This window comes from Bombina bombina, chromosome 4, assembly GCF_027579735.1.
Source record: "Bombina bombina isolate aBomBom1 chromosome 4, aBomBom1.pri, whole genome shotgun sequence".
Classification (NCBI taxonomy): domain Eukaryota; kingdom Metazoa; phylum Chordata; class Amphibia; order Anura; family Bombinatoridae; genus Bombina; species Bombina bombina.
In genome coordinates this window covers 1,231,864,052-1,231,885,270 of record NC_069502.1, presented here as the reverse complement: position 1 = coordinate 1,231,885,270, position 21,219 = coordinate 1,231,864,052, and the positions used below count along the sequence as shown (strand labels likewise).

At 41.6% G+C, this 21,219-nt stretch overlaps 1 protein-coding gene across 1 annotated transcript in view; it reads right to left on the bottom strand.

The window, feature by feature from the left end:
- The window catches only part of TTBK1 (tau tubulin kinase 1), a 557,016-nt gene that overhangs the window by 254,595 nt on the left and 281,202 nt on the right, over positions 1-21,219 (bottom strand). The window contains exons 6-8 of the mRNA XM_053712777.1: positions 3,657-3,722; positions 890-982; positions 681-806 (exon numbers count right to left, since the gene is read on the bottom strand). Of these exons, the coding sequence (XP_053568752.1) occupies positions 681-806; positions 890-982; positions 3,657-3,722 (285 nt within the window). The remainder of the gene's footprint in view (positions 1-680; positions 807-889; positions 983-3,656; positions 3,723-21,219) is intronic.

Below are 21,219 nucleotides of genomic sequence, written 5' to 3'. Positions count from 1 at the left end.
ATTTCACAGGAGTAGGTGGTTAAATAACTGGTTTAATTCCAGTTAAGGCTGAAAAAAGAACTGAATATCAGGCAGCTTAGCGATCTTGTAATACAAGACAGACAAAGCCGATATTTGACCCATAAGAGAACTGGATAAGCCTTTTTTTTTAGATTGGCATTATAACAATTTGAAAAGCATTCCAGCATTATCCTCAAGCCTCACACCAGGAAAGAAGGACCTTTTTAATGGCTGCACCACTTGGCAGATTTAACCGATCACCCAGCTAGGATTTAAGCCAAAAATAAGCTAAAATTAGCTTGTATTAATGTTAGCGAGATCACGGCAGAAAGAGGCCCAGTACAACAGCGCCGTACCGTGTGTGGCGCTAGTCGTTAAGGGGTTAATATTAGCTAATTTTAGTTTATTTTTGTCTAAAAGTTTCTATTTCTGCATGCCCTACTAGTGACACTAAGAGGAAGGAAACTGTTCTCAGTTGGTTAGAGAACCCCTCTCAACTAGGTGACCAATTGATTTCACATCATTTCTTGCTGGAGACAAAAAATAGTTGACTGGATTTCTATATCTATCTATCTATCTATCTACATATCTATCTATATATCTATATATACACATGCATACATACATGTGATGGCTTATGGACTCTTACCATCTGATGAAAGAAATAATTGTAATCATACCTGATAATCTGGCTTTGTGAAGTAGTCCAGAGTGGAAATGTGCTCAAGGAAGAGGTGGAATTCAGATGGCATGTGCTTCAGAAGCATACGATGGTCATATTTTTCTTTTATCATCCCTACCTGCTCCTGTTGACAATAAAACAAATGTCACTAGAAATGTCACTTTTTCTTAGTAAAGTACTATGTACAGCAAGGTTTTGTGTACTTACCTTGTCTTTAATCTTCCTCCAGGGCAGCTGTCCAACAGCAAACTCCACAAGCATATAAAACAATGACCAGAGGTCATCATGTCTCCCCATCTCCTATATAAGGAATACAGTTGTCACAGGTAGCAAATGAACACTGGATATATTTAGATGCAAAGGTGAGTACTCAGATACACATAAATGAGAGACTGAAGGACACAGACACATGGCTCTGTTACACAAATGATTTGCCTCCCGCTAGAGTAGAGGAAATACAGCAGTGTCTCAGCAACAAAGACACCTTTGTTCTACATAAAACCCATATAGGAGACATTTATTCCCACCCGATAAACATTATCAGAAGACTTTGTGGTTGTTAACCCTCACTTGTTAATTTAACCCTCACGTGTTGTCAGCTCCTTTTCCACACACTTGGGAAAAGTCCAAGTCATATACCCTGAAATAATAAGTATTAAAAGCCAAACTTACCGTGAATATATATTTTTTTTAATTTAAAATATTTAAAAATATTTTACATATATAAATTAATGAAATCATTCATATAGCTATTCAAAACAATGTATGCTTGCTTACCTGATAAATTCATCACACTCTAGTCCACTAGGAGGAGACAAAACATCTTTACTACTCTCCTTGAATCCCCCAGTCAGTTATATTATTATTATTATAAAATATCTGTTTATGTGTTTTGTGAATTTTTTTTTAACCCTTACGCTTTATTTCAAGTTTCAAGTAACGCTAAATATTCGAGTGTAACTTCGGCTTTTGCTCGAGCATTGTAAGGGATTGGAAACTTTCCATGATTTCATACACAAATAATTAATCAAACAGTTAATGTATTAGCAGTTTATATTACATGGTTTCACTCTGCTGTCTGTTTTCATAGCAGTGTCTTATCTAGAAAGAGGGGGCCGCATTCCAATCAGAGGCACTGTGTGAGTAATCTTTTCTTGTTTTGAGATCACTGTTATTGAAACTAACACAATTGCTACAAAATAATATTATTGACATAACATGTAGACAAGCCTGCTACGAAAGCTATTTTAATTGTTAGATTTGCTAAGGGGGGGCAGATTTGAGTGGAGATGTTTTCTGGGCAACATCTGACAGAGAAGCACCTCTCACATCTGCTGTGTCGTTCTCTGTGTTGACACTGCATATAGCTGTGAAACTACTGTCCTCCCTTGTATGCTGATATTCATTCCTTATTTGAAACCTGAAGATAAGTAATGCGCTTATAGTTTAATCACTGCCTTGCTTTATAAGCTGAGTACTGATTTATGTTAACACAAAAAGTTCATAATAATAAACACTCATTATTATACTGCACATATCCTTGTGTGCTGTGTCAAATTCCCCTTTTTCAGTACTATTGTGAGACCTCAGTTCCGTTGACTAGCACAAGGACATAACAAGCACGAACACTAACTTTCAATTTGTAAGATGCGTGCTAATTAGCACATTTGTGTTATCCACTGAAAGTATAGGTTGCGCTAGAGTGATGTAATATCAAGTTGCATGCAACAAAAAAGGGCAATCCAGTGATAATGCGTATCACAACCCACGCTATCATTAATGCACAACTTGTAATCTGGGCTAATAGCTGCAAACCATGACTTTAGCCATAGGGAACATCTGGCTAGCGCAGCCATAGTGCCACTTTTAGCATTTATATACATTTAGACATTATATATACATTACATATATATATATATATATATATATACACACAAATACATACATACATAGGAGCCCTTCCCCGTCAAACACCTTGCCATATACCATATCCCTTTTAACACATTTTTAATAACATTAAAAATATTATTTTTTTATTAAAAAGTGTATATATGTGTGTGATAGTTTATTTTAATATGTTTTGTGCAACTTTTTTTTAACCCTTCCACTTTACTTCAGGTCTCAATTTGCACTAAATATTCTAGATCAGTTTATTCTTTCGCTCGAGTGCAAACTATAACTTTCAAGCATGAGCACTTTTTAACACGGTCAAGATATCCATTGAAAGTATAGGTTGTGATACAGTGATGTTAGCCATGCTAACCCTTCTCTAGAAAATCGGATTTACCATGGACTTGTAATATCAAGTTGTGCGCAAATGATAGCGTGGCTCAGCGATAATTCATATAATTAGCATGCCACTTAACCTGGGCCAATACTGGATCTATTACAAGGATGTGTCACCAGTTACAAGATTAGAGTGGTTGTCCCACCAGACCACACTGACAGCTGGGTGAAAAGACTTTCTATGAGAACATTCATGCTTTTTTAGCAGGGGATTGGCAGATAAATAGGCATTCGACACCCTTTTCAATGACATGAGGCTCAGTGTGTCAGAATTCACCTTACTCCATCTTGGAGGTAAAAATGTGATTGAGGTAGGAGGGATTAAAGCTGTGATATGTAGGGTGTTTTTGCCCCCTCCTAGTGGATTTTACATGTGCTGAAAATAATTTATAATGCCAATCCAACATAAATATTGATGTCTATTCATCTATAATGATATTATAAACAGTTATTGTGGAATGTTCCTATATAGATACATTAGTTCTGATAAACATAAAAAACAGCTCAAATTACAATAGTTCAGGACATCTCCTCTTGTTGGTTTTACAATGTCAGAAGTCAGTCTTTTAAAGTCTCCATTTTAGAAGCATAAAAATGATGCTTATAGAACTCTGTGGCTAAGCCCAATTCATGCCCCACCAGTGAGAGCTGGTGCCTCTCATCAGTATGAAGGGGTTTAGGTGCTTACTCTGTTTTTGTGCGCATTCACTGATGCATAGCGGACTGTCCCACGGAAACCAGCAACATTCCGAGGCTGTGAGGAAAGAAAAAAAGGTTAATGAGTTTAAAAAAAAAATTCTAGTGTTTCACAATCTGATCACTGGCTATATATTAATTTGATATATTTTAATGATAACATCAGGTAATGCTTTTTGTTCTCTGTATTGCCTGACTGTAACATTGTGTGATGTCTGACATGTTCTCTGTATTGCCTGACTGTGACATTGTGTGATATCTGACATGTTCTCTGTATTGCCTGACTGTGACATTGTGTGATGTCTGACATGTTCTCTGTATTGCCTGACTGTGACATTGTGTGATATCTGACATGTTCTCTGTATTGCCTGACTGCAACATTGTGTGATGTCTGACATGTTCACTGTATTGCCTGACTGTAACTTTGTGTGATGTCTGACATGTTCTCTGTATTGCCTGACTGTAACTTTGTGTGATGTCTGACATGTTCTCTGTATTGCCTGACTGTAACATTGTGTGATGTCTGACATGTTCTCTGTATTGCCTGACTGTAACATTGTGTGATGTCTGATATGTTCTCTGTATTGCCTGACTGTGACATTGTGTGATATCTGACATGTTTTCTGTATTGCCTGACTGTGTGTGTGATATCTGACATGTTTTCTGTATTGCCTGACTGTGACATTGTATGATGTCTGACATGTTCTCTGTATTGCCTGACTGTGACATTGTGTGATGTCTGACATGTTCTCTGTATTGCCTGACTGTAACATTGTGTGATGTCTGACATATTCTCTGTATTGCCTGACTGTAACATTGTGTGACGTCTGACATGTTCTCTGTATTGCCTGACTTTGACATTGTGTGATGTCTGACATATTCACTGTATTGCCTGACTGTAACATTGTGTGACGTCTGACATGTTCTCGGTATTGCCTGACTGTGACATTGTGTGACGTCTGACATATTCTCTGTATTGCCTGACTGTAACATTGTTTGATGTCTGACATATTCTCTGTATTGCCTGACTGTGACATTGTGTGATGTCTGACATATTCACTGTATTGCCTGACTGTAACATTGTGTGACGTCTGACATGTTCTCTGTATTGCCTGACTTTGACATTGTGTGATGTCTGACATATTCACTGTATTGCCTGACTGTAACATTGTGTGACGTCTGACATATTCTCTGTATTGCCTGACTGTAACATTGTGTGACGTCTGACATGTTCTCTGTATTGCCTGACTTTGACATTGTGTGATGTCTGACATATTCACTGTATTGCCTGACTGTAATATTGTGTGACGTCTGACATGTTCTCGGTATTGCCTGACTGTGACATTGTGTGATGTCTGACATATTCTCTGTATTGCCTGACTGTAACATTGTGTGATGTCTGACATATTCACTGTATTGCCTGACTGTAACATTGTGTGACGTCTGACATGTTCTCTGTATTGCCTGACTTTGACATTGTGTGATGTCTGACATGTTCTCTGTATTGCCTGATTGAGATATTGTGTGATGTCTGATATGTTCTCTGTTTTCAAGTATCCAAATGAAGGCCAGCACTCCTGCAAATAGTGCACGTGAAGACTGGGGTAAAACTGCCTAATCCCACCAGTAGATCCAATAGATATGTAATGTGCACAGCACTGTATATATTCAATGTTATCTTTATTCAGACATGGGTAAAAAACAGCAACGTTTCGTGACTGTGTGTCACTTAATCATGCTATACTTAGCTTAACACAGGTTTCTACTTTTATAGTTTCATATTTCGCGCCAGTCAGTCTGTAATTGTAGCCTGGCACCATCTTGTGGCTCTTTTGTGAAATTACTGGTTAATCAGCCTCTTGTTTCTCCAGTTATACAGTCAGACACACAGCAAGGTCTCAGTTCCTCCCTCTCTGGAGTAAAACTGCACAATGAGATTATTGGAGGAACTGAGACCTTGCTGTGTGTCTGACTGTATAACTGGAGAAACAAGAGGCTGATTAACCAGTAATTTCACAAAAGAGCCACAAGATGGTGCCAGGCTACAATTACAGACTGACTGGCGCGAAATATGAAACTATAAAAGTAGAAACCTGTGTTAAGCTAAGTATAGCATGATTAAGTGACACACAGTCACGAAACGTTGCTGTTTTTTACCCAGGTCTGAATAAAGATAACATTGAATATATACAGTGCTGTGGACATTACATATCTATTGGATGTTCTCTGTTTTGCCTGACTTTAATATTGTGTGATGGTTGATATGTTCTTTGCATTGTTGGCTATACCATTGTGTGACGTCTGACATGTTCTTTGCATTGTCTAACTGTATTATTGCGTAATGGCTGATACATTCTTTACCCTGTCTGAACATAACATTGTTGATAACCAAGTGTGTGATTGTATTTTTAATGTCTGTTATACTTCCAGCAATGATCAAAAATAACCTCTTGTGTGATGTTTGAATGATTTCCGTCTAAAGTTTCATATACAATATATCATTTGATGTTCATATTGTTCAAGACCAGCAAGAAAGTTTGGTGTGGAGACAGAGTAAACTTTAAGAAGTAGAATTTCACTACACACACACTGTGGAGCAATGAACAACAGGCAAAATGTTACCATAACTCTGTCAGAGAAGCCATCTAAGGCTGTTAACACAGCAATACTTACTTACAAGGGGTAAATCTGAAATCCCCTCTCTCAACACAAATTGTCAAATGAGACATTCTGCTCAAAGCTTAGCGTTAATTTCTCAATTCTACTCCAATTTGAGTGTTGTATGGGAAAACAATCACACCCTACATGCTCTGATTACATTACCTCCTCACACCCAGCAAATTAAAATACAGACTCCGGGCACCATACAGACACCTCTTATGTGAATATACATAACACATCCATAAGTAATTTACACATAAATCAGAAACCACAAGCACTCACAGCACAATATCACACATGAATCCCCCAGGAGTAATTAATTTGTTATATCTTTCTTCTATAAATGAGAGCATAATTGATCTAAGTAGTGGATTGTGCTATTGGTAGGCAAGCACTGTTACTGCAGAACTCAAATTACAAAACTGCAAAAATAAAAAAATCTTACTCTAGCCCAGATAAGTGTGGTTTCTCAGTTGGGGGGCCAGCAGCCTCCACCCTCCCTAAGTGAGACCTCTTGTTCCTCAAGAGTTGGACTGGCAGCCTCCTACCTTCCAAAGTGAGACCTCTTGTCCCTCAAGAGTTGGACTGGCAGCCTTCTCCTTCCTCAAGTGAGACCTCTTGTTCCTCAAGAGTTCGACTGGCAGGCTCCTCCTTCTTCAAGTGAGACCTCTTGATCCTCAAGAGTTGGACTGGTAGTGTCCTTCCCTCCAAAATGAGACTTATTGTTCCTCAAGAGAGGGGCTGGTAGCCTTTTTTCCTCATCAAGAGGAAGGAGTCACCTTGACCACTTACAAATCATGTCACTAAGTATAAGGATATCTACCACATGGACATGAGGCAAATTAGGCTTCTGTCCTATCACCTAGACATCCAAATAATTTGGTAAGCAAACACAGGGAATTGCAATTGGCTATTAAGGAGAGGCAAATGTCCTGCAGAACATCCCAGGTCCTAATAGGTTTCATCACACACAGAGGTGATATCCAGCAAGCTTCCCCCCCTCACTAATGACACCCTCAATGATTCAAGAGCATCAACCATATTCATTGGGTACATTAACCTCCTCGGCAAAGCATATGAGAGTCAGGCAACTTACCTGAGACCAAGGAAGAGGTTGTCTACCTCAGAATCCTGTATCAGCAACTCTGATAAGCCCTAAAGTTCACTACCCTTCTGAGAATAAAGACACATGCTACATTCAACTGCCAAGTAAGCAAAACGAGAAGAAACACCATGTACACAGTTTGCAATCCAAATTTCATGTTTGATAAAGTGCATTTTAATCCAGTGACCAAACCATGCATCTTCGTAGGCAGCCAAAGTTGATATTAGCCAAACATCCAAATGGCTTTCTTGGGGGTGAAGGGTTAACTGTACAAGGTACACCTGAGGAAGAGGGGTGGCTTTGAAATGCATCATGTTCACTGAAGTCTGGCCAGACTTTCTTCCACAGATTATGCTTCTGCCAACTACTTCTTATTTTTTGCAAGTACATTTGTACTTTTTATCAGTATTGTGATTCTTTAAGTCTATTATAAAGCTGTGTTGGTTTTATACTACTGTTGGTTGTAAGTGCTGTTCTTTCTTTCTGTGTGTGAAAAAGAAGAAGTGAATACTTGCCAGGTGTATTATTTAAGATTATTATTCTATGTCCATAATGATATGCAAAAATGTAGATGACATTAATCGTAACTTATCTTTGCTGTTGGATCTAACCATCTGCAGTCCATAACAGACTTGTTTCTAAAACTTACAATATATCTCTGCTCCTGGTCCTATTCTTCTGAAGGGCATCTCATATCCTTGTTTCATGTCTGCTGAAGCACACTGCATGGCATCTCATATCCTTTCTCCTGGTTCTAGCCATTTTGAAGGGCATCTCATCCTTGTTCCTGGCTGCTGAAGCACACTGCAGGGCATATCATCCTTTCTCCTGGTTCTAGCCTTCTGAAGGGCATCTGAGCCTTGTTCCTGGCTGCTGAAGCACACTGCAGTGCAACTCATATCCTTTCTCCTGGTTCTAGCCTTCTGAAGGGCATCTCATCCTTGTTCCTGGCTGCTGAAGCACACTGCAGGGCATCTCATCCTTTCTCCTGATTCTAGCCTTCTGAAGGGCATCTCATCCTTGTTCCTGGCTGCTGAAGCTCACTGCAGGGAATCTTATATCCTTTCTCCTGGTTCTAGTCTTCTGAAGGGCATCTCATCCTAGTTCCATGCAGCTAAAGCACACTGCAGGGTATCTTATATCCTTTCTCCTGGTTCTAGCCTTCTGAAGGGCATCTCATCCTTGTTCCTGGCTGCTGAAGCACACTGCAGGGAATCTTATATCCTTTCTCCTGGTTCTAGTCTTCTGAAGGGCATCTCATCCTAGTTCCTTGCTGCTAAAGCACACTGCAGGGCATCTTATATCCTTTCTCCTGATTCTAGCCTTCTGAAGGGCATCTCAGCGTTGTTCCTTGCTGCTGAAGCACTCTGCAGGGCATCATATACCCTTTCTCCTGGTTATAAGCCTTCTGAAGGATATCTTAGCCTTGTTCCTGGCTGCTGAAGTACACTGCAGGGCATCACATATCTTTTCTCCTGGTTCTAGTTCTCTGAATTGTATCTTACCCTTGTTCCTTGTCTGTGAAACACACTGCAGGCCATCTCATATCCTTTCTCCTGGTTCTAGCATTCTGAAGGGCATCTCAACCTTGTTCCTGGCCTGCTGATGCCCACGGCAGGGCATTTCATACACTTTCTCCTGGTTCTAGTCTTCTGAAGGGCATCTCATCCTAGTTCCTTGCTGCTAAAGCACACTGCAGGGCATCTTATATCCTTTCTCCTGATTCTAGCCTTCTGAAGGGCATCTCAGCGTTGTTCCTTGCTGCTGAAGCACTCTGCAGGGCATCATATACCCTTTCTCCTGGTTATAAGCCTTCTGAAGGATATCTTAGCCTTGTTCCTGGCTGCTGAAGTACACTGCAGGGCATCACATATCTTTTCTCCTGGTTCTAGTTCTCTGAATTGTATCTTACCCTTGTTCCTTGTCTGTGAAACACACTGCAGGCCATCTCATATCCTTTCTCCTGGTTCTAGCATTCTGAAGGGCATCTCAACCTTGTTCCTGGCCTGCTGAAGCCCACGGCAGGGCATTTCATACACTTTCTCCTGGTTCTAGCCTTCTGAAGGGCATCTCATAATTGTTCCTGGCCTGCTGAAGCACACTGCAGGGCATCTTATATCCTTTCTCCTGGTTCTAGTCTTCTGAAGGGCATCTCATCCTAGTTCAACGCTGCTAAAGCACACTGCCGGGCATCTTATATCTTTTCTCCTGGTTCTAGCCTTCTGAAGGGCATCTCATCCTTGTTCCTGGCTGCTGAAGCACACTGCAGGGCATCTTATATCCTTTCTCCTGGTTCTAGTCTTCTGAAGGGCATCTCATCCTAGTTCCATGCTGCTAAAGCACACTGCAGGGCATCTTATATCCTTTCTCCTGGTTCTAGCCTTCTGAAGGGCATCTCATCCTTGTTCCTGGCTGCTAAAGCACACTACAGGGCATCTTATAGCCTTTCTCCTGATTCTAGCCTTCTGAAGGGCATCTCAGCGTTGTTCCTTGCTGCTGAAGCACTCTGCAGGGCATCGTATACCCTTTCTCCTGGTTATAGGCCTTCTGAAGGAAAGTCTGTGAAACACACTGCAGGTCATCTCATATCCTTTCTCCTGGTTCTAGCCTTCTGAAGGGCATCTCAACCTTGTTCCTGGCCTGCTGAAGCCCACGGCAGGGCATTTCATACACTTTCTCCTGGTTCTAGCCTTCTGAAGGGCATCTCAGCATTGTTCCTGGCTGCTCAAGCACACTGCATGACATCTCTTATCCTTTCTCCTGGTTCTAACCTTCTGAAGGGCATCTCAGCCTTGTTCCTTGCTGCTGAAGAACACTGTAGGGCATATCATATCCCTTCTCCTGGTTCTAGCATTCTGAAGGGCATCTCAGTGTTGTACCTGGCTGCTGAAGCACACTATAGAGAATCTTATATCATTTCTCCTGGTTGTAGCCTTCTGCAAAATAGTCTTGTCCATGGTTGCTATAGCAGATTTTGATTGTTGGTTCCAGCCTACTTCAGTGCATCTTTACCACAGCTGCTCCTGGTTTCAGTATTCCGCAGTACATTGCAGCTTGTTCCAGACTCCTTCAGCACATCTCTAACCTTGATCCTGCTACTACTCCTAGTTCCAGCCTATGTGGTGTTTGCTTAATAATCAGTTCCTCTGTACACACACCAACAATCTCACCAGCAACTCTTTTCTTGTGTAATGTACATCTGTCTTGAGTCTTCACCCATTGACAGCTTCTGCTGACAAACCAGGACAGGTTATTACACACTGTTGTGTAGTATAAAAAAAAAGTCAGCAGTCTGAATTTAGGAAAATATTGTGAATGTTTACTTTTTGCAATAATACACATTCTCTAACTGTGCAATCAATATCTCTCTAACATCAGTAACTTTGTATAAAAAAATACATAAGAAAATAATCTCTTAACACTGTAACATATTAAAATTCCCTTTTTGTGGTTTGATATAATAATAAATCCTAAACCTCCATACCTACAAAACTGCACACGTATCCAACTGTCATTTTAACGTTCCTTGTTCACTCTTTCAGTGCTAGAAACTAATTAGTATATTTCACTACATACAAATATTTAAAAACAACACTTTTTACTATAAATTCTTTAAAATGGCTAAGCAACTGCTAATTGATAAATACAAACAATTACGACGTACTAGAAACACAGTATAATAATATTAGTTTACACAGTAGTGACATAAACACTCACCTGGAACTGTTTTCTGCCAGTACAAGGAACTGAATCAGCAGATGTGACCTCCCTGGCACTGAAAAGGTCACTTTGATTATTCCTACCTGCAGATTATTTCCTACACATCTAGGGTGCTGCTCTGGGCTATGGCTGGTGTGAGACTGCCTGTGTCTACATAACAAGTCCTGGTGGGCAGTAACTAGATACATAACAAAAATGCTCTCTCCTCACCTATAGCAAACAATAAATTCACATGCTGGTCAGCCACTCATCCCTTGCACACGTGCTACATTCACTTGGGGTCAGCCACCCATCCCTTGCACACGTGCTACATTCACATGCCGCTCAGCCACCCATCCCTTGCACACGTGCAACATTCACTTGGGGGTCAGCCACCCATCCCTTGCACACATGCTACATTAACATGCTGGTCAGCCACCCATCCCTTGCACACATGCTACATTCACTTTGGGGTAAGCCACCCACCCCTTGCATACATGCGACATTCACTTGGGGGTCAGCCACCCATCTCTTAGACATGTGCTACATTCACATTCTGGTCAGCCACTCATCCCTTGCACATGTGCTACATTCACTTGGGGGTCAGCCACCCATCTCAGACATGTGCTACATTCACTTGGGGGTCAGCCACCCATCCCTTGCACATGTGCTACATTCACTTGGGGGTCAGCCACCCATCCCTTGCACACGTGCTACATTCACTTGGGGGTCAGCCACCCATCCCTTGCACACGTGCTACATTTGCATGCTGGTCAGTCACCCATCCCTTGCACATGCGCTACATTCACTTGGGGGTCAGTCACCCATCCCTTGCACATGTGCTACATTCACTTGGGGATCAGCCACCCATCCCTTGCACACATGCTACATTTGCATGCTGGTCAGTCAGCCATCCCTTGCACATGCGCTACATTCACTTGGGGGTCAGCCACCCATCTTTTAGACATGTGCTACATTCACTTGGGGGTCAGCCACCCATCTCTTGCACATGTGCTACATTCACTTGGGGGTCAGCCACCCATCTCTTAGACATGTGCTACATTCACTTGGGGGTAAGCCACCCATCTCTTGCACATGTGCTACATTCACTTGGGGGTCAGCCACCCATCTCTTAGACATGTGCTACATTCACTTGGGGGTCAGCCACCCATCTCTTAGACATGTGCTACATTCACTTGGGGGTCAGCCACCCATCTCTTGCACATGTGCTACATTCACTTGGGGGTCAGCCACCCATCTCTTAGACATGTGCTACATTCACTTGGGGATCAGCCACCCATCTCTTGCACATGTGCTACATTCACTTGGGGGTCAGCCACCCATCTCTTAGACATGTGCTACATTCACTTGGGGGTCAGCCACCCATCTCTTGCACATGTGCTACATTCACTTGGGGGTAAGCCACCCATCTCTTGCATATGTGCTACATTCACTTGGGGGTAAGCCACCCATCTCTTGCACATGTGCTACATTCACTTGGGGGTCAGCCACCCATCTCTTGCACATGTGCTACATTCACTTGGGGGTCAGCCACCCATCTCTTAGACATGTGCTACATTCACTTGGGGATCAGCCACCCATCTCTTGCACATGTGCTACATTCACTTGGGGGTCAGCCACCCATCTCTTAGACATGTGCTACATTCACTTGGGGGTCAGCCACCCATCTCTTGCACATGTGCTACATTCACTTGGGGGTAAGCCACCCATCTCTTGCACATGTGCTACATTCACTTGGGGGTCAGCCACCCATCTCTTAGACATGTGCTACATTCACTTGGGGATCAGCCACCCATCTCTTGCACATGTGCTACATTCACTTGGGGGTCAGCCACCCATCTCTTGCACATGTGCTACATTCACTTGGGGGTCAGCCACCCATCTCTTGCATATGTGCTACATTTGCATGCTGATCAGCCACAATCTCTTGCTCACACACTCCTATGTACAAAACATATGTCCCATATACACATTTATGTCACTCACCCCCTTCACACTCATCTTTGCACACAAGAGTGCAGCAGCACCCAGGGTAAAAATAAGGAAAATATCTACTGTCGTAAATGAAAACACTGATAAATTATGAGAAATAAATTAAAAAAAACAAAAAAAAAACAAACAAAAGGAGAATGGAGACTCACACTGCATATTCCCGTCAGCAAAACTAAACAGCCCCTGCAACTGCCGTAAAACAAACTGAAAAACACAAAAGAAAAAGATGACTGGGACAAAACAAAATGATTCAACAACTTAAAAGGGACAAAAGGCTAAGACAGTAACCCCATAAGCCATGAGCTGCATAATGATGAGATCTATAACAGCAAAGGGTTAAAAAAGCTCATATTAGACTGGGTTGTAGCTTGTGTTATGCTCTTGGTAAAGGTCCTTATGGCAGGAAGAAAACATTATACAGAAAGTAAAAAAAATCAGCCAATCAGGTTACAAGCAAAACTAGACACGTTCATTTCCTCCTAATGTTCCTCGTTCTGCGCTTCTCTTATGGTACTTATGTCTTATGTTATATAACCTATATATTTCTTCTCATTACACCCAATAACACAAAAGTTTTTGTCGTCAATAAACCTATCACTGCACTTCAGTTACAAAATCATTTTGTTACATTTGTCATTTTGTTTTTTTATGATTCTCATTTTGTTATTGATTAGAAACGGAGAATGAGCACACACAGCGCTGATGTTGGCAACGGCCATATTGGTTAAGGGAATTACTGGAAAGAAATTCCATTCCAAGTACATTTGATAAGTTATTGCATTTTTGGCATATAAGATGCAGCACAAATTGAATGGTTAACATATTTTAAAAGATCCCTCCTGCAATCCTCAGACGTCACTTCTGGGTCTTTGTATGTGACTTTCTAATGTCCTTTTAGCCATCTCGCTACCCTTTTATGATTAATGCGTTTCTTTTTTCCGTTCTGTCTATGCAATATACTATATGCTGTCACCCTGGTTACAGCTATACTGCGCTGAATAAAGATCATATGCATTACAGTAGCTTAATGCCCAAATTTGATTAAAAATGTGGTAATAAATCCCAACAAAAAGTGTAGCCAGGTCAGTAAATGTATAAGAGGGAAGGAAATGCCTGAATATTATAGACAGACCATCCATATACTGACTAATGTACAGAACCCCCCCTCCAGTAGGCAGTATACAGTGAGGGGTGAATTCATGGAATTACTTTTCTCCTTCTTAAGAAAGAGCTATATAATCAGGCTTTTATACAGATGTTAATCATATCTGCTGATAAGACTTAGAGTTGGCAACATAACAAGAAATACCTGACACTAGAATGGGCAGCCATAATATACATTGTCCAGGGATTTTTACATTCACTTTCTGTATTTAACCGTGGAGTGATTCTTGCGGATACGGGAAAAAGAGAGTACATATAACACATTACTCTAGTTCTTGAATAAAATGGCAATTTGTCTTTTGAAAATCCTAACTCTTTATCCCATGATCTGGTTACTGATTGCACGTGGTGCTGATATAGGATCATATAGGGTCTGATTATACACAGCTAAAGAGAATACAGAGCAATATTACGTGTCCTAAAGACAGGCTATGCTGCACAAAAGGGGATTACAAAAAGAATCACCAGTAGTGAGGTCATTAGCAAGAGCAGGAGTTTTACGTAGAGGTTATGCTGAGAAAAAGGTGCAGTTAGAAAGACTAGATATTAGGAAAAAACATTAATTTATGCTTACCTGATAAATTAAGATCTCTCATAATGGTGAGAGTCCACAGGTCATCACTTGCAGGAATATTCCCCTCCTGACCACTAGGAGGAGGCAAAAGACACCCCAACACACCAGAGCTTTAAATCCCTCCCAGTTCCCATGATCCGCAGTCAAACATATGGCCAAGAAGATGAGGAACAAAGAAAACAGGAAAGATAAAGCGGGGCAAAAGAAATGCAAAACAAGTATTGCCTCTGTCTGAACAAAAAGAGAGCACAGGGCTCTAGACCCAATAGTCTAGACCCAATACATAATTTTGATTACTTATTGTTAAATATCAGAAAAGCTTCCTGCAACTGGCCCCACATCTATAAGCTTGTAAGTAGTACATAAAATGAAATATTTAAATATTCGTTTGTTAGGAGCCGAAAATGGCCCCCAAGCTCCGCCCACCTACTGCGTGTATATTTTGGTTTGTTAATTTTTTCCAATCACGGTCGACTCTTAAATACGTTTTCCTACTTGCTTACGTAGATTAGTGAATGTGCAAGTTGAAATCACTAACTGAAAATTATGAAATGTGCACTGCTAAACTGTCATACAAGAAAACTAAGACGAAAGCTGTGGGCGGAGCTTGGCAGCCATTTTCGGTTGTTAACAAACAATGATTATTTAAAAGGTTCTTGTACTTCTTACAAGCTTATATATGTGGAACCCGTTGCGAGATGATTGGCTGGTTTGTAACAATAAGTAATGAAGAATAAGTATTGGGTCTAGACTGTTCCTTTAATGTATCAGGTAAGCATAAATTCAGTTTTCTTTGATCAGAGTCACCATGTGTGGAAATCAATACTCAAGCAGTGGAGTCCACAAGATCACAGTGAAATAGGGAAGGACAAACAGAGAAGGCAGGACGTTACTATTTAGGTACTATGGCCTATAGAACCTTCCTGCCTAAGGCAGCCTCAGAAGAAGTATACACATCAAAGTGATAAAACTTCGAAAAAGTGTGTAACGAAGACCAAGTAGCTGCCTTACAAATCTTATCAATAGAAGCCTTATTACAAAAGGTCCAATAAGTAGCAACTGCTCTTTTGGAATGAGCAATAATGCACTCAGGGGGAGTTTTTCCAGCAACAAAATAACCCTTGAGAATTAAAGCTTTGAGACAAGCTCCTAAAGTAAAAGTCATAGGACCTTTGTGAGGATGAGAAAAATTAACAAAAAGAGAAGAACAAAGTCTGAAATCTTCTGTGGCTTCCACTTAATATTTAAGAGCGCTTACAACAGAGAAGGTGCTCCTTAGAATTCTTAAAAGTTGGACAAAAATAAGGAATCACAATTTCCTGATTGATAGTATCTGACAAAGCTAATAGCTCAGAAACTTTTTTAGTGAAGTAGTAACTAAAAGAAAAAGAACCTTCCCAGATAAAAGCTGAAGGTCTAAAACTTGCATCTGCTCAAAAGGAGTAGCTTGAAGAAACCTTAAAACCAGTTTAAGATTCCAAAGAGGAGAAACTGGTTTAAATCTAATCAGAGCCTGAACAAGGTTATGAAAATCAGGAATTTTAGTAATTTTCTAACAAAACAGAAAACAAAAGAGACGGAAATCTGAACATTTGAGTGAACTGGCTAATAAACCTTTATATAGGAATTGTAGGAATTGTAAAATAATTCCATCAATAACCTTTTGTGAGAATACCATGCAAAAAAGTTTTCTAGACCTTATGATAAATACGTCTGGTAACATGTTTCCTAGCCTGAATAAAGGTATCAAACCTTGTCAGAAAAACCTCTCTGAGACAGAATTAAGCGTTCAGTTGTCATGCCGTCAAATTCAGTTTTGAAATCTTGATAAAAGAAAGGGCCTTATGAGAAGAAGCCTCCAAGGCGGGCATGAGGACATCTGCACCAGATTTGCAAACCAAATCCTGCAAGGCCACGCCAAAACAATAAGATTTGTTGAGGCTTGTCCCTGCTTGATTCTAGCTATTACCCTGGACAGAAACACAAACGGAGGAAAAATGAAAATCAGGATAAAGAACCAAGGAACCACTAGAGTATCTATCAGATGCGCATATAGATTCCGAGACCTGGCACAATACCGAGGCAATTTGTGTTTAAAATCAGAAGCCATGAGATCTATCTCTGGCAGACCAGACATTCTTTTTACTTGGGTAAAAAGACTGGCCTCTGAGAAAGCCTGCCTACTAATTCCCCACCTGGAATGTGGATGGCACAAATCCTGCAATGATGTTGCTCTGCCCAACTGATGATGCAGGACACTTCCCCCTCGCCTCCTGAGGAGACCAAACTCCCTGTGCTATCCAAGACCCCCAAACTTCACCCCAACCTAGCAGGCTGGCATCTGTGAACATTACTACTCACACTGGCTGAAGAAAGGAGGCTCCCTAAACCAAGGACTTGATATGTCACCAAGTTAGGGACTGTCTTGTCCTGAGATCTAACAGAATCCTCTGAGACAGATCCTCATAGTCCCCACTTTATTAAAGCAGCATTTGCAATTGAAAAGCCAGAAGATAAAATCTGGCAAATGGAACTGCATCTGAGGTAGCCACAATGAAGCCCTCCACTTCCAAGCACTGAGTAAAAGAAGGGAACATTTATTTTCCAACCCTAACTCTGAAGGAACTGAAGTACCGCCTGAGGGCTAGATTACGAGTGCGGCGCTATTTATCGCTCCCTCTCACGCACTAACCGTGATCGACTTTGGATTTTTTCACGCATCAGGTACTGTACATATTACAAGTTTAAAATAAAAAGTTTTCGTTCGCATGCTAACCCAACACGTGCAAAGCGAAAAGTTACAATATCACAACCGCGTTCATTGAAGTCTAGGGGAGAATACATTGAGTGCGAAAAGAGGAAAAAAAAAACCCAACCACAGTTTCTCAAGTGCAATAAACCAACATGAAAATATTAATATTTCCCATTCCAATTTCCTGCATATAAAAGAGTATGTTGTATGTATTCATAAATAAATCTTTCTACATATATCTGATTTTTTTTGTTAAAAACACAATTTATGCTTACCTGATAAATGTATTTCTCTTGTGGTGTATCCAGTCCACGGATCATCCATTAATTGTGGGATATTCTCATTCCCAACAGGAAGTTGCAAGAGGACACCCACAGCAGAGCTGTAATATAGCTCCTCCCCTAACTGTCATAGCCAGTCATTCGACCGAAAACAAGCCGAGAAAGGAGGAACCATAGGGTGCAGTGGTTACTGTAGTTTAAATTTAAAAATGACCTGCCTTAAAATGACAGGGCGGGCCGTGGACTGGATACACCACAAGAGAAATAAATTTATCAGGTAAGCATAAATTGTGTTTTCTCTTGTAAGGTGTATCCAGTCCACGGATCATCCATTACTTGGGGGATACCAATACCAAAGCTAAAGTACACGGATGAAGGGAGGGACAAGGCAGGAACTTAAATGGAAGGAACCACTGCCCGTAAAACCTTTCTCCCAAATATTGCCTCCAAAGAAGCAAAAGTATCAAATTTGTAAAATTTTGAAAAAATATGAAGCGAAGACCAAGTCGTCGCCTTGCAAATCTGATCAAAAACAGAATTTATGTTTACCTGATAAATTACTTTCTCCAACGGTGTGTCCGGTCCACGGCGTCATCCTTACTTGTGGGATATTCTCTTCCCCAACAGGAAATGGCAAAGAGCCCAGCAAAGCTGGTCACATGATCCCTCCTAGGCTCCGCCTACCCCAGTCATTCGACCGACGTTAAGGAGGAATATTTGCATAGGAGAAACCATATGGTACCGTGGTGACTGTAGTTAAAGAAAATAAATTATCAGACCTGATTAAAAAAACCAGGGCGGGCCGTGGACCGGACACACCGTTGGAGAAAGTAATTTATCAGGTAAACATAAATTCTGTTTTCTCCAACATAGGTGTGTCCGGTCCACGGCGTCATCCTTACTTGTGGGAACCAATACCAAAGCTTTAGGACACGGATGAAGGGAGGGAGCAAATCAGGTCACCTAAATGGAAGGCACCACGGCTTGCAAAACCTTTCTCCCAAAAATAGCCTCAGAAGAAGCAAAAGTATCAAACTTGTAAAATTTGGTAAAAGTGTGCAGTGAAGACCAAGTCGCTGCCCTACATATCTGATCAACAGAAGCCTCGTTCTTGAAGGCCCATGTGGAAGCCACAGCCCTAGCGGAATGAGCTGTGATTCTTTCGGGAGGCTGCCGTCCGGCAGTCTCGTAAGCCAATCTGATGATGCTTTTAATCCAAAAAGAGAGAGAGGTAGAAGTTGCTTTTTGACCTCTCCTTTTACCGGAATAAACAACAAACCAGGAAGATGTTTGTCTAAAATCCTTTGTAGCATCTAAATAGAATTTTAGAGCGCGAACAACATCCAAATTGTGCAACAGACGTTCCTTCTTTGAAACTGGTTTCGGACACAGAGAAGGTACGATAATCTCCTGGTTAATGTTTTTGTTAGAAACAACTTTTGGAAGAAAACCAGGTTTAGTACGTAAAACCACCTTATCTGCATGAAACACCAGATAAGGAGGAGAACACTGCAGAGCAGATAATTCTGAAACTCTTCTGGCAGAAGAAATTGCAACTAAAAACAAAACTTTCCAAGATAATAACTTAATATCAACGGAATGCAAGGGTTCAAACGGAACCCCCTGAAGAACTGAAAGAACTAAATTGAGACTCCAAGGAGGAGTCAAAGGTTTGTAAACAGGCTTAATTCTAACCAGAGCCTGAACAAAGGCTTGAACATCTGGCACAGCAGCCAGTTTTTTGTGAAGTAACACCGACAAGGCAGAAATCTGTCCCTTCAGGGAACTTGCAGATAAACCCTTTTCCAATCCTTCTTGAAGGAAGGATAGAATCCTAGGAATCTTAACCTTGTCCCAAGGGAATCCTTTAGATTCACACCAACAGATATATTTTTTCCAAATTTTGTGGTAAATCTTTCTAGTTACAGGCTTTCTGGCCTGAACAAGAGTATCGATAACAGAATCTGAGAACCCTCGCTTCGATAAAATCAAGCGTTCAATCTCCAAGCAGTCAGCTGGAGTGAAACCAGAGTCGGATGTTCGAACGGACCCTGAACAAGAAGGTCTCGTCTCAAAGGTAGCTTCCAAGGTGGAGCCGATGACATATTCACCAGATCTGCATACCAAGTCCTGCGTGGCCACGCAGGAGCTATCAAGATCACCGACGCCCTCTCCTGATTGATCCTGGCTACCAGCCTGGGGATGAGAGGAAACGGCGGGAACACATAAGCTAGTTTGAAGGTCCAAGGTGCTACTAGTGCATCCACTAGAGCCGCCTTGGGATCCCTGGATCTGGACCCGTAGCAAGGAACCTTGAAGTTCTGACGAGAGGCCATCAGATCCATGTCTGGAATGCCCCACAGCTGAGTGACTTGGGCAAAGATTTCCGGATGGAGTTCCCACTCCCCCGGATGCAATGTCTGACGACTCAGAAAGTCCGCTTCCCAATTTTCCACTCCTGGGATGTGGATAGCAGACAGGTGGCAGGAGTGAGACTCCGCCCATAGAATGATTTTGGTCACTTCTTCCATCGCTAGGGAACTCCTTGTTCCCCCCTGATGGTTGATGTACGCAACAGTTGTCATGTTGTCTGATTGAAACCGTATGAACTTGGCCCTCGCTAGCTGAGGCCAAGCCTTGAGAGCATTGAATATCGCTCTCAGTTCCAGAATGTTTATCGGTAGAAGAGATTCTTCCCGAGACCAAAGACCCTGAGCTTTCAGGGATCCCCAGACCGCGCCCCAGCCCATCAGACTGGCGTCGGTCGTGACAATGACCCACTCTGGTCTGCGGAATGTCATCCCTTGTGACAGGTTGTCCAGGGACAGCCACCAACGGAGTGAATCTCTGGTCCTCTGATTTACTTGTATCTTCGGAGACAAGTCTGTATATTCCCCATTCCACTGACTGAGCATGCACAGTTGTAATGGTCTTAGATGAATGCGCGCAAAAGGAACTATGTCCATTGCCGCTACCATCAACCCGATCACTTCCATGCACTGAGCTATGGAAGGAAGAGGAACGGAATGAAGTATCCGACAAGAGTCTAGAAGTTTTGTTTTTCTGGCCTCTGTCAGAAAAATCCTCATTTCTAAGGAGTCTATTATTGTTCCCAAGAAGGGAACCCTTGTTGACGGGGATAGAGAACTCTTTTCCACGTTCACTTTCCATCCGTGAGATCTGAGAAAGGCCAGGACAATGTCCGTGTGAGCCTTTGCTTGAAGAAGGGACGACGCTTGAATCAGAATGTCGTCCAAGTAAGGTACTACAGCAATGCCCCTTGGTCTTAGCACAGCTAGAAGGGAC